The sequence below is a fragment of the Phyllostomus hastatus genome, unplaced genomic scaffold (assembly GCF_019186645.2).
Source record: "Phyllostomus hastatus isolate PE091 unplaced genomic scaffold, TTU_PhHast_1.1 phas_contig_152, whole genome shotgun sequence".
Taxonomy (NCBI): Eukaryota; Metazoa; Chordata; class Mammalia; order Chiroptera; family Phyllostomidae; genus Phyllostomus; species Phyllostomus hastatus.
This window is the reverse complement of record NW_025333622.1, coordinates 6,400,482-6,418,122: the sequence shown is the minus strand read 5'-3', so window position 1 is coordinate 6,418,122 and position 17,641 is coordinate 6,400,482. Positions and strand designations below refer to the sequence as shown.

The 17,641-nt window shown below is 37.9% G+C and overlaps 1 protein-coding gene across 10 annotated transcripts in view; it reads left to right on the top strand.

Moving 5' to 3' along the window:
* The window catches only part of POC1B (POC1 centriolar protein B), a 102,111-nt gene extending 87,334 nt beyond the window's left edge, over window positions 1–14,777 (top strand). For 6 of the 10 annotated variants that reach the window (XM_045830418.1, XM_045830422.1, XM_045830416.1 and 3 more), the window contains 2 exons: window positions 10,541–10,762; window positions 14,426–14,777. In XM_045830418.1, the coding sequence (XP_045686374.1) occupies window positions 10,541–10,762; window positions 14,426–14,530 (327 nt within the window). In that variant the 3' untranslated portion in view covers window positions 14,531–14,777. The remainder of the gene's footprint in view (window positions 1–10,540; window positions 10,763–14,425) is intronic. The other 4 variants (XM_045830423.1, XM_045830417.1, XM_045830419.1 and 1 more) reach the window with 3 other exon arrangements.
* Window positions 14,778–17,641: the final 2,864 nt, after the last annotated feature.

Sequence of the window (17,641 nt, the reverse complement as noted above, 5' to 3'; positions counted from 1 at the left end):
GAAGCGCACGCGAGCAGGCCCACGCGGATGCAGATGGGCAGGGTGGGAGAGGCCTGGCTTCGCAGACCCGCGGGTGTGAGCCGCTGAATGAACTGTTCAGAAACTGTTGCTGGGACAACATGCCAGCTCTGTGGAAAAAAACAAAATTATGTTCTTGCTTTTACTCACAAGTAAAATCAATACCAGATGGGTTAAAAACTTAAATAAGAAAAGCAATACTTTTAAAGTTCTGAAAGAACATATTTATGTTTTCTGATAAGCAGATTGCTTAAACAAAATGTGAAATGTATAAATAATAAAGAAAAAGTTTACAAATTTGACTACCTTTAAAACAAAAACTTACGGTAATGAAAAATAAAATAGAAATGGAGACAAACCGTAGAATACGAGATGTTATTACGAAGTAATGGTATCCAGAATATGTAAACAATTCTTAATATACATTAGAAAAAAAGGGAAGTAGACCAATTAAAAAGTGGACAAAAGATTTAAACAGGTGATTTACAGAATTATCAATATTTACATAAAATATGCTCAAGCTACCAGAAATCAAGGAAATGTACAATGAAATTAAAACTGTGAGATGTCATTTCCTGTCCATAATTTTGTTAAAATGTAAAATGTCTAACAATCAAATGCTGACTTTTTAAAAAAGGGAGGTTTTCTTCTACTTATAGAAGAACAAGTTGATTCTATCATATTGTACACTATCTACTATAACTGTAACTTAACAACTGTTCCACTCTAGGGAAACTCGCATACCTGTAGATGGGATATACAAGAATGCTTACAGTAGCGTTCAGTAGTACTTAACAGAAAGGACACATAAGTTGTGGAATAGTCAGTCAATGGAATACTATTTGGCAGTGAAAATAAACGAACTAGAATTACCTGCATCACTATAGACAAGTATAAAAGTGTTGATTAACCAAAAAAAAAAAACCCAAAGGATCTAATATAATACTGTTCTATGTGAAGTTGTAAAGCATGTAAAAACAATACTTCTGTTTAGGGGTAGCTACTTGTGTGATGAAAGTAAAGGGACACAGATCATGGTGGTAGGCACTGTGTTTAAGATGGTGGTATCCTGTACAAGGGAAAGAATAGGAGATCGATCAGAAAAGGGTACACTTTATATCTCAGGGCGGGAGAGCAGGTTGTTTTATTATGCTTTATACTTTTTCACTGAATTTTTAAAAGTATAGTTGAAACTTAAATCAGTTGTTATTAGATTTTTAAAAAGGGGTTACTGATCCATTCAAAATGGTAAGTGTTGGAGTGAGGTTGCTTTTCTCATTCACTCGTGTTACTAATCTCACTTGGTTGCTGTTGTGGGTGCAAAGAAGGGGCAGCTTTCTGAGAGGGACGTGGACAGCCCTGTGGAGACATGTGTGGCTGAAAGCAAACCAAATGTGGCTTTCCTAGCCAAACTTTCATTTTTCCCCATGATATAATACTTATTTGAATACAAATATTATTTAAAAAATAGATCAGTATATAATATAAATTATTACCTGCCTCAGAATTTAGACACACACACACACCTTTTTTGAACAAAGAGTGAAGTATAACTATAAATAGTGGTTTATTTCCACCCTAGTCATTTCAGCATGTTGCATAAATTATCCTTGATGCATTCTACATGAGAGATAATAAGAATGAATCCTTTATTCTATAGCTCGTTGAAGTGTAACAACAGATTCACAAAAGAAGTAATGGCTGCTCGTTTTTTCCTTTTGAATTTACAGAACATTTTGTTACATTTGTCTAGTCTATGGGAAATAACATATATCTGTAACATCTTTAATTTAATATTAACGCAAAAGAGAGAACACTAATTCTATCTCACTGATTGCCTACTCTGTCTACCACTCAGCCCCCAGTGATTCTGGTCAGAACTTTATCACTAATTAAGATTTGTCCGATGCAGTACGCTGTTGTAGACTCAGCATAGGGCATTAGGAGACAGATCTCCTTTTAAGGAATTTATAGTTGATGTTTGCTTAATTGAATAATAAGTGAAACACAGAAAGGCATTTTTTTACAGTTTTTATTTGTCCTTATTGTATCCTACCCATTCATGGCTTTGAAATTAATAAGCTTCTGAAAGATAAGAATAAAGATTAAAGACAAAGATAGACAGTAGATTTGTGACCTCCCATCTTTTTCCAAGGGGACCAAATTAATCATTTAGGTATTCTTGTTGATAGCTGCATAGGAGTGTGTTTTTCAGTCTCTGACAAAAATGAAATTTCCAGTTGGTTTGAAGAAGAATAATCAAAGCTTTCTGTAAAGCCTTACTCCTGAAGCCCGAAGGCTCTCTCTGTGAAAAAAAAAGATGCATGTTTTCTCCCAAGGGACAAACAGAAGGGTTTCTTGGTTCAGCAGACTTAGTTTGAGAGACGCAAATTTCACATGACATTCTCAGATTTTATCCTAGAAAACTTTTAAATCAATCACATCAGATGAGTATGTTCTTACAATGCTGAGATATACAAGATAGGAGAGATATGATTCTCTCCTTCAGGATCTACGGTCATTTTAGAACTGGAGATTAATCCTGTGTTGTGGGCCTGTGACAGCCTGATATGGGTGACTCTATAGCTCTTTTTTCTGCTTCCCTGATTGGTCCATCCACGTCCTGGTTAACACTGGCTTTTGATCTCAAGGAAAGACCCAAAGATAGAGCAAGGCTCTGAGTCACTTCTGAAAGACAGACATCCTTCCTCTGTCAAAATTTTCATATGAACTCGGTGACTGTCTGAATCCTTCGTGGTGATGGTAAACTCAGTGTAAAGCCTCCCACTCTTTGGCCACCACTTCCTCTAGTCCTCCAATTTTTGTAATTCATCAACCCAGAAAGGCTTGCAATTCATTGAGCTTCCTGCCATTTCACTGCCCACCTCCTTTGTGTCTCTCTCCTTTCTGTGGCTTAGATTCTCTAGTTCATTAGTATAGCCATTCTTTTGCCCTTTCTTCTGCTATTGTAAAACTTCAGTCTGGTAAATCTGTTTCTCTGCCTAGTCTATGCCTACGCCCAAATGACTGAATTTGACTACACAGCCACACTGACTGATGTCATCTTACATTTATTTACACAATGCTTCAGGGCACTCAGCACTGCCTAGCCAGCCCATTTACCTATTGCAGTAGCAGTCATCGCCTCCGTGTCTTGTGACATCAGTGCTCTTCTTCTGCTCTCTCTTTCCCATCAGCACACATCTGTAATGTATTTCCCATCCTTAAAAAGGGAAGCTTCATTTGAGCCCTCATCCCTTTCTAGCTCCTCTGATGCTCTGCTCCCCTTTATAGCCAAAACCCCCACAGAGATGCCTATATTCAGTCCTCATTTATTGTTTCCACTTTTCTAATTAACTTCAATTAAGCTCTTGTCCCCACCATTCTACTCATGCTAAGGTTCCAGTGATTCATCTAAATCAGCCTTTCTGTAGTACTTGGGCCTGGTAATTACTCCTTCTTCTTGAAACTCTTTTCTCACGTGGTTCTTGGGCTACTTCCCCTCCTATCTTACAAGCACTAGCCACTTTTCCTGCTCCTTCTCTTCCTGCCTCCTAAAGTGTTCACAGCTCTTCTCTTGTCTGACGTAGACCCATGGCTGTAAATGTTTATATGCTGAGCACCCCAACTCCAACAGAACAGCAACTCTTGTACTTGGGACCTTTCCAGACCTTGCCCTGTGTACCTCTTCATCTCATTATCCATGTGTATCTTTTGTAAAACCTAATGCATATATTCTAATAACTCTACAACCTCACCACTGAAATCTCAAATCATGTATTTACAAATGCACTCATGACTTTGCCCCTTAAAGCCTAAATAGGCATCTCAGATTTAACGTGCCCAAAACTTATTCTCTGTCTCCCATTAAAAAAACCATCTTCAGTGGACCTATATCTTAATGTAATACCTTATCCAGATTTAGTTTTCTTTATAACCTTTGTCACTACACAACATTATATCACATATTTATATATTTATTTTTCTACTCATTCACTGGAGTATAACCTTATGTCAGCAGGATCTCTTTGTTTATTCATTCCTTGTAGTAGGCAGAATAACGGTCCCGTAAAGATGTCCATGTCATCATCCCCCAGAATCTCTGCATGCTTCCTTATATGGCAAAAGAGACTTTGCACATGTAATAAAGTCAAGGGCCTTGAGCTGGGGAGATTATCCTGGATTATCCAGGTAGACCCAGTGCAATCACAAGTGTCCTCATAGGGGAAATAGAGAGGTGTAGGAAGTAGAGGAGCTAGGACAAGGAAGCCGAGATTGAAGTGATAACAGCCATGAGCCAAAGAGTGTGGGTAGCCTCTAAAAGCTGAAAAAGTGAAGAAAAAAAATTTCTCCTAGAACCTCCAGAAGGAGTACAGCTCTGTCAGCAGCTTAATTTTAGCCATAAAACCTATTTTGGATTTCTGACCTTCAGAACTTCAAGATAATACATTTGTGGTGTTTGGAGCCATTAGATTTGTATTTTGTTATAGCAGAAGTAGGAAACTCATACACTACAGTGTCTTGGGCACCTAGAATTTTTCTGGCATGTGGATGCTTATTGTTTGAAGAGTGCTATGTCTTCATTATTTTAAATTCCATGTAGAGATTATTGAAGTTTCTAATCCCTTTTAAATGTTATCATTAAAAATAAATGATCCATTTTTCCTTTGAAAAATGATGTTTGCTTTTATTTTTGTCTAAGCAAAAAATATTTTTTGTTATGCTAGTCTACTTCAGACAGGCAATTTATAAGTCTGTGTGTGTAGTGACTTAGAAATCTCAGAATGTCAGGAATGGAAAGGACTTTAAAGGGCATTCTGTTGAATTTCTTGATCTAATGTTTGTGTATTTCTCACAATATCCCTGACAAGTGACTATCCCAAGTCTATTTTAGAGCATTTGATGCTGGGAAAGTCACTCTAGCTGGAGGGGTCAAGACCACTTCTGGATAGACTTTTCTGACTTTTGTCTGTTTTGTTCCCCACTTACAGAAATAAACCAAAACTAGAAATATTAGTTATAAGCCAACACTGACTTATTTAAACCCATTTATTAAAGATATGTCAGAAACTTAAGTCACTGATTATCTTTACATGTGAAATGCCTACTTTTGCATTTACATGTGTCAGAAAATCCTTACATTCTTTCGTCAGAAACCATCAAGTATGCTTTTAGGGGGTGAAAACCAAGAAGTGACTTGCAATGATAAACCTTTCATTGCTTCCCCATTGCACCTCTGTGGAGGCATTTAAGATAGTAATTTTTAATAGAAAATGATACTGGTTTCACCATGGGTTTATACTTCTCTCCAAATACTGCCAAATTACTAATATTTATATTTTTGTGAATGGTTCAGCTGATGTAGAACAGTGAGTTGAATCCAGTTCAACAAACGTTGAGTGCTTTGGCTCATGCCCTGTAAGATAAGAGAGTGGACCTTATAATCTAATAGGGAATATAGACATGTAAGCACAAATATAACAAGGAGTTACAAATGCTGTACTGGTGGCACAAACAAAGACTTCAGAGAGGGAAGTGGTAACAGTGATTAGTTCTGACACGCAGGCCCAGACAGTGGGAGGGTGGGAAGGGGAGTAGGAGGAGAGGACAGGAAGAAAGAAAATAAATGTAATTTATGAACTCACATGTAATTGAGCACCACAGTATTTTGAATGGTCCATTGTTAATTATATAAATAGTAATAGTTTACGTGTGTGGACCTTGGTTACATTGTTGGATGGTTAATGTCCTAATAAAAATGTGCTTTCAAATGCCACATTTTCGCTTCCTTTTTGTTTTTAAAGGAATTATCTTTTTTAAAAAATTAATTATTTTTAGACAGAGGGGAAAGGAAGGAGAAGAGAGGGAGAGAAACATCAATGTTTGGTTGACTCTCGCACATTGCACACACCACACCAGAGAACTTGGCTCGCAACCCAGGCATGTGCCCAACTGGGAATTGAACCGGTGACCCTTTGGTTAACAGGTCAGTGCTCAATCCACTGAGCTACACTAGCCAGGGCAATTTTCACTTTCTCATGGTACTTTAAAAGAATTTATTCTCTAATGTAAGTGACATATGAAAAATTATACATTAAAATTAACCCTGGCATTTAAAAAACTTGTCAAGAGTCATTTGTCCACAGAATATGACAGGTTTTATACCTAGCTCTTAGGATCATCAGAGTTGTTTGCATCAGTCAGCTCTGTATTTTTATACTATTTTATATGTTCAGTTGGAAAATGAAGCTTTTTAACCTTAGATTCATTCCTGCATTTGGGGAAGCTCCACTTTCCATCTTTGAGATGTCAACCATGGGCTTACTTAAGAAGAACTGAGGGGTGCTGACTGCCTTGCCACCCTTTTGGAAGAAGTAGGTCCCTGGAGAACTCTTAAGTTTCATGAAGGAAGCTACCACATTTGACTTGTTCTTTGCTGTAGCTTTAATGCCTGCCTTTGATGAATAAATCAGTGAATGAATTACTGTTACCCCACTGCTCTTCACGTGTGAGCAATAAAAGTAATGGATAAGGGAGCATGGTGTGATTTCCTCCTTTTATGGACTCCTGAGGCATTTGTTTTTTTCCACAGTCTCTCAGTCATTTGTCTGCTTGTGTTTCTTGTTCATTCAGCAGCTCATTCAGCATGCCAGGCACTGCCAGGGATCTCAGCCTTGGTCAGGGAATCCTCCAGAGCAGGCATCATGTCTTGTTCACATTTAATGCTGGTAAATGCTTCATATGATGTTGGTATTCAGTAAGCATTCACCCCAAAATGAATATTAGCAACTTTGAAATAGGAGAAGACCTCACTGAACTGGGAACAGGAGGTACTGAAGCCTCATTTGCTAGATTCCTAATAATAGCCCAGAATCTTAAATATATTTTTCCCTTCTCAGTCATTTTGTGTTGTTGTTTTTTATAAATGAGTGCATTGAAACTTCCCCAAGTTCTGCATCTCACTCTTTCCCTGTACAAACAGGATGCAAAGGCAGGGCTGGTTGGTGAGAAGGAATCTCCTTTATCTAGATTCCAAAACCTTTGAGAGACAGAAGGACAGATGTGTCAGTCGGCTAATGTTATGGGATGGAGATCTAGTGCTTTTTCCTCTCTCTGCCTCCACCTTTCCCCTTTTTACATCTCCACATGGCATTGTACCTGTTGCTGGTCACAACAAGAAAACCCTCACTATGGTGTATTGAAACTTAGACTATGGTCTTAAATCTTTTCTCTGCCCGATGGCCCTTTCTTCACTAACCACCCGGTCTTCAGGCCCCCCAAGTTCAATGACTGATTTGTTAATTAGGTTCTGGCCTTTCCAGAAGTGACAAGTTGATTACAAATTTAAAAAAACACAAACTTCTGTAATGCATATAGTTGGATTTTTGTTGATTTTCTTAATAGCTTTAGTGAGATATAATATAAATTTTTTACATTATGTGATATAATATCTCACAATATAAAATTGACCCTTTTAAAGTATACAATTCAATAGTTTTTAGTACATTCACAAAACTGTGTAACCATCACCACTGTCTAACTTTCGAGTATTTCATCACTCCAAAAAGAATTTTAGAGCACTTTCATCACCCCCATACCTATTACCAGTCTCTCTCCATTCTTCCCTCTCCCCAGCCCCTATAATTGCTCATCTCAATCTGTCTTCCTATACATGTCTGTTCTGACCATTTCATGTGCATAGACTCACACCACATGTGGCCTTTGTGTATGGCTTCTGTAACTCAGCCTGTTTTCAAGATTCATCCACATGGTAGCGTGTATCCGTACTTCAGTCCTCTTTGTGAGTCACTAACGTCCATTGTACAAACACCACATTTTGCTTATCCATTAATTATCACAGCATTGGGATGCACATGGTTGTTTCTATTTTCTGGGCTATTAGGAATAATGCTGCTGTGACATTTATGTACAAGTTCTGCATGGGTGTATGTTTTCATTTCTCTTGGGCATACACGAAGGCTTGGAATTGCAAGATCATCTGGTAATTCTATTTTTAACATTCTGAGGAACTACCAAACTGCACCATTATAGACCCACCAGCAGTGTATTAGTGTTGCAATTTCTCTACATCTTTACCATTCTGTTCTTTTTATTTTAGTCATCCTAAGTTTGGTTTGCATTATCCTAATGATGATGAGCATCTTTTTATGTGCTGTTGGCCATTTGTGTAACTTTTTGGGGAAAGTGTCTATTCAAATCATTTGACCATTTTTTAATTGGGTTATTTATCTTTTTATCTTTGAATTGTGTTCTTTATATGTTCTTCATGCAAGTCTCTAATCAAGTATATGATTTTCCAAATATTTTCTCCCATTCTGTAGATATTTTCCCAATTTTCTTGTTGGTATATTTTGAAGCACGAAAGTTTTTAATTTTGATAAAGTCCAAATTATTTATTTATTTATTTATTTATTTATTTATTTATTTATTTATTTATTTATTTATTTTTGCTGTGTGTGCTTTGGTGTTAGATAGAAGAAGCCTCTGTCTAATCCAGGATCTGGAAAATTTACTTTTGTGTTTTCTTTTAAGACTTTTACAGTTTTCTTTTTTTTAAGATTATTTATTTATCATTATTTTTATTTTTAGAGAAACAGGAAGGGAGGGAGAAAGAAATGGGGAGAAACATCAATGTATGGTTGCTTCTCATTTATCCCCTATTGGAGACCTGGCCCACAATCCAGGCATGTGCCCTGATTGGCAATCGAACTGGCAACCCTTTGGTTCGCAGGCCAGCACTCAATCCACTGAGCCATACAAGCCAGTGCAGATTGTTACAGTTTTCTTACATAAAAGTCTGTGATCCCTTTTGAGTTAATTTTGTATGTGATGTGAGGTAGGGGCCCAAATCCATTGTTTTGATTTAAGGTATCCAGTTTTCCCAGCACCATTTGTTGAAAAGACAGTGCTTTTCCTATTCAATTGTCTTGGCAGCTTTGTCAAAATCAAACTACTGTAAGTGGAAGGGTTTATTTCTAGACTCTGAATTGTGTTCACTGGCCTGTATGTCTTTCTTTATGCCAGGGCCACTCTGTCTTAACTACTTGAGTTTGGTAAGTTTTGAAATTAGGAAGTATGAGCTCTCCAGCTTTGTTCTTCAGGACTATTTTGGCTTGTCTGGGTTCCTGGAATTTTCATGTGAATTTTTAGATTGGCTTGTCAATTTCTTTGAAAAAGACAGCTGGGATTTTGATAGGGAGGGGATTGAACCATACCTATTAATTTGTGGAGTATCGCTATCTTAACAGTATGCAGTCTTGTGGTTCATGAGTATGGGATATAGGAAGTCTTTCCATTTATGTAGATCTTCTTCAGTTTCTTTCAATGGTGGTTTGTAGTTTTCAGGGTACAAGTCTTGCACTTCTTTTGTTAAATTTATTTCTAAGTATTTTATTCTTTTTGATGCTGTTGTAAGTAGAATTATCTCTTAATTTTATTTTCAGAGTGCTCACTGACATATATTTGGAGGTTTTTGTTTGATTTTTATTTTATTATGGTAAAATATATATAATATAAAACTTAGCATTTTAATTATTATTAAGTGTACAGTTCACTGGCATTATGTAACTATACACAATGCTGTGTAACCATTCCCAGTATCTATTTTAAGAACTTTTTCATCATTCCAAATAGAAACTCTGTACCCATTAAGCAATAGGTACACTCTGTGTTCCCCTCCTCCCAGGTCACAGTAACCTCTGCTCCACTTTCTGCCTCTGAATTTGCCCATTTTAGGTACCATGTATATGGAAAATTATACAGTATTTTCTTTTGGCTTATTTCACTTAGTGTAATGTTTTCAAGGTTCATCCATGTGTAGCATGTATCAGAACTCTACTTATTTTTATGGCTAAGTAATAGTCCATTGTTTATACATTTGGTTTATATATTTATCTGCCAGTGGATCCTGGTTTGTTCCCAGTTTTTGGCTGTTTTGAAATAATAGCAATTAACATTGCTGTACAAGTATCTCTTCACGTCCCTGCTTTCAGTTGTTTTAGCTGTACACTGAGGAATGGGATTGCATGATCACATGGCCATTCTATGTTTAGCTTGAGGAGCAGTGAAACCTTCTATAGAAGCTGCAGCATTTTATACTCCTACCAGCAATGTATGTGGGTTTCAGTTTCTCCACATCCTCACCAATACTTGGTATTTTCCACTTTTTAAAATTAATAATCACCTTAATGGGTGTGATGCTGTTTTTAGATCAAGAAGGAAAAGTGTATCTAACAATCTTTTCATGGTCAAACAGCTACTCCCTCAGACAGATACATGCAAAGTATAGTTCATAGAAAAAAAAATAAGTCAAGAAAACTGTGGATTTTCTGTATTTTTTGTTAGCTTTATTTTCTTGTTATACTTGTAATTCCCATACTTGGTCATAGTTGAGGATAAACAAAGGAAAGCTGGGCTTTTAGAAGGAGAATATTGAAAACTTTTATATGTATTATTTTAAAGTTTGGAAAATATAATGCTTTCTATCTTTTCTATGATGTTGAAGACAACAGAAACTATTGTTAGAACCCTCCCACACAAGGGTGAAGAGATGGACAGGTATTTCTTGAATCCTTCTCTAATGCCATCAGAATGTTCACCAACAACCTTGAAAAAGAAAGCAGAAGACATGAGCGATCTCCCTTCTGAGAGTCAGAGAAGCATACCACTCGCCGTGACTGATGCCTTGGAGCATATCATGGAACAGCTCAACGTTCTGACACAGGTGAGCTGGCTCACTGTGCCCTGAGAGGGAGGTCGCACAGAGCAGTCCTGGTTACAGCAGGCTGCAAAACTAGCAGAGCAGGGGAATTGTTTTTCTTAGAAAGGCAAGCTCAAGGTAGGCAATCAGTGTAGCAAGGCCTGCTCTGCTGAGCTGGTCTAGGAAGATCTTGTGGAAATAGGGTCACAGCCCCTCCATGCCCCACCCCCCCACAGGCACAGTGCTCTGTCGTGCATCCAGGGACCAGAGGGAGCAGTAGAGACTGTGAAGAGTAGTGGTCGCGGCTCTCCATGCAGTGAATGTGTGTGATTCTGGGCAGTCAAGTTTTGCCCTAAGAATTTTTAATGTGTCCAGATTGGGATGTTATCAACAGCACATTTAGCGCCATAAAGCAAATGTACTGGGATTAACTGTTTCCGGTTAGAATGGCAGTGTTTGCAGTTCTTCATTCTGGAGATATTCTCACTATCTGATACGTAACTTCCCTCATGCCAAAGCTGCTTACATTCATGCTGGGTTCTTCTGAAAGGGATGGATTTTGCATTTGCACTTTAGAGTCTTACTTCGACTTTTCATGCCAGTTTACCTTTGCAAAGAGGGAATACCATGGATGTCTTCCAACTCTTGGTCAGGAGAGATAGATGGCATTTAGGGGAAGTGGTGGGTTGAAATTGATACACCAAAGGTTTCTCTTCCAGCTTTGCTGATTCTGTGTTTCTTTTGAAGTTTTCTGTTGTTCCTCTTTGATATATAGACTGAGAACACCAGTATTCATCAGAGCAGACATGTCACAGTTACACAGAAAGAGAGGCTATAGTGTGATATAGAGAGGCATTGATTACTTTAACAAGTTAAATATTTCAATTTGAAATAGCTCTTGCATAAAAATCATCTAATTCTCTTCTCACCCCTGGCTGTACATTATCACCTGAACAGTTCAAAGCATGCAGATGCCCCATTCTCATCCCCAGAGAATTCATTTACATCAGTCTGGCATCAGTCTTCCAGTCACCCCACATGATTCGGTGTGATAGCCAGGGTTTGCAGCCACTAAATACAGGGTGAAATGTCCAGCTTCATGCCACATTCAATTTGGGTTGGCTTGTTTCCTATCTTGCCATCAGTTCCTCAGCTCACCTATTGCCTGCGATGGTGGGTCCTTATGAGGACCTCTCCCATGTGAATCTTTCCATTCTTCACACTTTCAGCTTCATGACCCATTTCCTCTTATTTTTACCTAAGTTGTGGATAAATAAATCACTGCAAGCTTTACTGAGTGTCTGATCTTTTCTCGTTAATTTTGAGTAGCCAACTGGCTTTTACGTATGAAAGTGGTTAAAAGCACGCACAGCACACTTGCAAAATGGGAACAGCGAATCTGTGGGCAAGTACTAAGTACGATGAACATGCTCTGATTCACTTTAACTACAAATGGCTGAACCTCTAATTCAGTGGTGGTGTTTATAACTCTTTACTGAACTATAATTAGAAATAAATTAAAGTGAAATTATGTTTTAGATGGTAGATAAACAGAGTCTACCAGTGTTAAAGGTATTGATAATATTCTTAACAGCTTTAGCATGTAGAATTGTGATAATGTATGTGAAGTATTTGGCAAAGTGCTTGGTGCATAGCAGGTGCTCCAGAAATGGTAGAATAACCCTGGCTGGCGTGGCTCAGTAGATTGAGCACCGGTCTATGAACCAAAGGGTCACCAGTTCAATTCCCAGTCAGGGCACATGCCTAGGTTGCAGACCAGGTCCCAAGTAGGGGGTGCACAAGAAGCAACCACACATTGATGTTTCTCTCTCTCTCTCTTCCCCTCTAAAATTAAATAAATAAAATATGTGTTATTAACAAAAAAGAGAAAGAAATGGCAGAATATATTGCCAGTATTACCTTTACTTTTAAATGGTCATGATCTATAGTATCAAATATGAAAGCAAAAGCTATTAAATAATGACAGTTTTAAAAAATTGGTTTCCTTCCAAGGCTGATAGGGCATTATCTTGAAACTTGCTGACTAAAATAGCCAGACATTTATTTAGCCTTTCCCCTATGAACTCTTCCACTGGGTGGAATGATTCTTATTTATAAATAAGAATCATTCTTATGATTCTTATTTATAAGAAATAAATGATTTCTTATATCATTTCAATTTGAAATAGCTCTTGCATAAAAATCATCTAATTCTGTTCTCAACCCTGGCTGTACATTATCACCTGAACAGTTCAAAGCATGCAGATGCCCCATTCTCATCCCCAGAGAGAAATGATTCTTATTTATAAATTATTCTAATTAACATATTTTTAATGATGGAACTAGAATATCATTGTTTACAGCCCCCAAGAATCAATAGATCTTGGCATTGAGTAGTTTCTAACATCATGAAAAGAGAACAACCAAACCTTATTAATGTGTCTTCTAATGGAAGAATAGACCACCACTTACAGTCTTACCAAGGGCTCTAACCTAAATCTCATTAGCCTGAATCCAGCTGCCCCCTGGCAGAGAACAAGGAGGGCAGAAGAACAGACTGCGCCGCACCCTGCGCGTGCCGTTCCTCAGGTCCACACCAGTGCAGACTCTGCACTCAGATAGCCAGGGCCTGACAGCAGACAATTTGTAAAGAAAAGAAAGGGAAGGGATAGGAGCCAATTAAAAAATGACTTTAAATGGTATATCAAATCTTGAAAATGGATAGGACAAAATTATAGTGTCTAGGGATGTCACCTGAAAGGTAAAATAATAAACGCAAGAAATGGTCAGGACAGGCACTGTGCAGTGGCTGGCAGAGTGCTAGTTCTCGACCTGGGTACTGATCGTAAGAGTGTGTCTTTCATGAGAATTCATTGTGGCACATGTTTTATGCAACTTCTTGAATTTGTTTTATTTTATAATAAAAGTTTTATTAAGATATAAAAGATGTAAGATGAAGCCAATGTCAGAAATAAAATTAGATTTCCCAAATTTAAGGGTAGCCATGTATGTATCTGTGTAGCCATGTACTCATTTATTAGCTGAAGGAGTTGAACTAGCTAAGACTCATCGTATCCTGTGTGCCAGCTAACTGGAGCATTGTCCATGCATCGTTTCATCCAGTCTTCCCAACAACCCTTAGAAGTGCTATTATCCTCTTTCGGGTGTGAGAACTGGAAGCAGTTTTTACATTTTACAAGTAAGCTAATATTCAGCTGTCTGGGGTACTATAGGTATGATCTGTCGTAGGCTGATTGTGATAGAATGACTAGTGATGACATTAAAGTAGTGCCAGGGCTGGGCATATGACATTCTCCCCTCTCCCCACACGCCCACGTGGCTTGTGGCACCACCACTTAACATTGCTGCTCATGGCCTCTTTCCTGGCGTTGATGTTTTCGAAGGTGAGACATAAGAATTATCTGCAGAGGTCTGTTATTTTATTCTGTTTCTCCTCAAATGCATCAGTTTGGGTTTTTCTTTTTTTCCTTTTTGTCAAACTGATTTACAGTGTTTTGCCCTGTGGTAGGGCCCAGAAGTAGAGCAAGTTCTGGGGCTCACTTTTGAGCCAGCTTCCTGGCAAAAGGGAAGACATTCCAAATGTAAAAAGGATCTCCTCTGCAGAGATTATCATCATCCTCACCACCAGGTCACCAACCACTGATTATTTTGTCCTCCTTTTTGCAGACTGTTTCAATCTTGGAGCAGCGACTGACTTTGACAGAGGATAAACTGAAAGACTGCCTTGAAAATCAGCAAAAGCTTTGCAATGCCATCCAACAGAAAAGTTAAATAGAAGAGTGTGAGCAGAGGCGTGATGAATGAGCACATACGCATATACAGAGGAAGGTAGGGCATGAGGCTCTGTGTAACCAACCACATGTCAGTTATCATAGCATTTCTTAAAAGGATGACCAACAGAATAAAAGGCAGAAAAAAAGCATAATTACTGATGAATTTAAACACACAAATCGATGTCAAGAACTAATTCAAATCATTATCATTTATGATTGCAGTAATAAAGTGATAAACATTCAAATGGCTCTATAATTTCCCCATATTATTTTAATGTCAGTTTTCATTTATAGTCTAAATTCTACCAGGAAAGTGACCGAATCTCTGAATTTCATTATTAAATCATTTCAAATTAACCATGTTCATGCAATTTCTTAAAGCAATTAATGAATTTTTTTAGTGAACACCCTTGGGGTGAAATAATTTACTTACCTCTAAAATAGCATCATATATGCAGAGAATGAGTTACTGATCTGTCTTGTATTTCTTTCAGTTCAAAGAAAACATTTATCCTTTCTTACCAATGCCTTGAAAAGATGACCTAACAAAAATTCCCAAAACACAACTTCCACAGCCAGAATACTTATTTTAATTAGCAACATTACAGGTATGACGGAGGCCAGTGGGTTTTCATTTAACATACGGTGCATGCTGTTTACCCTGTGACCAACCTGAAAGAAAATGAAGAATACACGAAACATGCATCTTTTGTTTCATCGATGAATCTGCTGAATGATTTGAGTTGTATTCTAACCTGTGGTCCCAGTTCACAAAGATGATGTTAACTCTGAGTTCATTATGCTCAAAGCCAGAACAATGCAGCAACAGTATTTCTAAATATACACACTTGTGTGTTCGCATGCTTCAGAAATGCTGCTTAGGGTGATTTTGGCAGCTGAATAATAGGCACTTAAAGAAAAACATTGACATCACTGTCTTCCTATTTTTTTAATAGAGTTTTGATTTGAAACTAAATGAAAATGATCCAGGAATACTAAAAATCTTAGTTATGAGTTAAGAATTTTGTTTTATCTTAAGAAAAATAAGAGATTAAGTTAAAGAGAAACATTAATTTTAGCTTTCTTTTCTGCCAACCTACATCAAGGACGAGGCAGGTGTGGGTGTGAGAAGACGAGGACACCTGTGACATCTGTAGGTGACACGGGCAAAGGAAAGATGAAGTCCTGTTTCTGTAGGAGTCTAGAAATTTTTCTCAAAGCAGTTTCAAAAATTGCTTTGTATACGTGAGGTTGTTTTTTATATCTCTTTGTGTTTCAAGTGCCTTCTTATATTAATATGAACTTCTAGACATTTTCAAGATTTTATACAGACTAAGTGGCATTGTATTTTTATAACCTCACTGAGAAGACTAAATAAGAAATTAAATGTCATACTATTTTGTTTACTTCTTTTTATGCTTCAAACAATAAAGACATTTTACCTATTTAAAAAGGTTGTTTCTTTTCTTTCTTTCTTTTTTAATGATAGAGACCTGGAAATACTAAACTTGTTATTATCTAGCTGACTCAATTTTTATGTGCATAACAACCTCCTGGAAAACTTGTCAAAACGGTTTCCTGGGACCCATTCCCAGAGTTTATGATTCACTAGGTTGATGGGGCCCAATAGCTTGCATCTCTAAGAAGCTCACTGATGGGGTTGATGTTTGTTGCCTGAGGCCCACACTTTAGAAACCATTGGTCTGGCTTTACCCACTGCTTACAGTTCATGTTGCTGCATATTTTTACGCATCACAAACCTTTATAAGTGATGATATAAATTAAAATGCCTTTAAACTTTTTTAAGAGAGTCATTTAATTTCCCCCACTCCCCCCGCCCCAACTTTTTCTTAAGCTTTTGCAGCTTCTCCTTGGTGTTTACCAGATTCCAGTTTCTCATCTTTCCTAACTTGTATATGCAACTGCCCAATCAACATCTCCAACTGGGAAACTAGGGGACAACTCTGAGTACGTCCAAAATTAAACTTGGCAGCGCTGCCACTACCAGTTCCTCCCCTAGTCTTCCCATCTCAATAAACAGCCACTCCCCTTCCAAGTGCTCAGGCTGAAGACCTCAGTGTCATCCTTGACTCTCTCCTCCCACACCCCACATTCCATTCCTTCAGCAAATCTTGTCTGAACATATGAAGTACCCCCATTACTTCTGACCACCTACATCACCCACTGTGGGTGCTCACCTTCCCACTCCTCTTGGACCTGGCACCCCTTCCCCTTGAGTCACCCTCACTCACTGACCTCTGGCCTCAGCAGCCTCTTTGCTTCCCTTTGAAGGAGCAAAGGGAATAGGCTTCCACCTGAGGACATTCGTACTTGCCATGTCCTTTGCCTGGAACGCTCTATCCCCAGCTATCCCTCATAACATTCTAGCCCTGCTCACATGCTGCTGCCTTTTCAGGGGGGCTCACCTTAATGGCTCTGTATGAAATAGTAACTCTCCTTCCACTCCCTACATGTCTGATATAACACAGAGTGCAGTACAGTTGCATTTCTGCCTCTTCCACTGTGATCTGGCTTCTCAAAAAAGCAAGAACTGTCATCAGTGGATTCCCCACCTAGCACTGCCTCATTCATAGGAGCTAAACAGATGTTCAGTAAATGAAAATCTTCATCTACTCAAGGGGCTTTAAAGCATTGCCATTCACTTCACTTAGACACAAAAGGAGGAAAAACTAGATTGAATGGACTAGAAGAAATAACATTTCTATTTTAGATGCTTTAGATCTAAATTTAGACATAAATTTTAAATGCTTGATATCTGGGACTGAATATGCATTGCTCTGATCTGCTATTTGTTGTGCAGATCAGTAGTTATATGCACAGTCTTTAAAGCCAGAAAGACTTGGGTACAAATTCTGGCTTTGCTTTTCTCTAGTGGTGTGACTTAGGAAAGGTACTCACAAAGCTGAAGTTTCCTTAACTATAAAAGGTGAAAATAGTAATGTGAATTATGTTCGTGAAATGATTAATACAATATCTAGAACAGTTAAATACTCAATAAATGTAGCTATTACTCTTAATGATTTTATGTAAACTGCATTTCTGAGTAGTATGACTTCACTATAACTATTATGGAAGAGGAACTAAACTA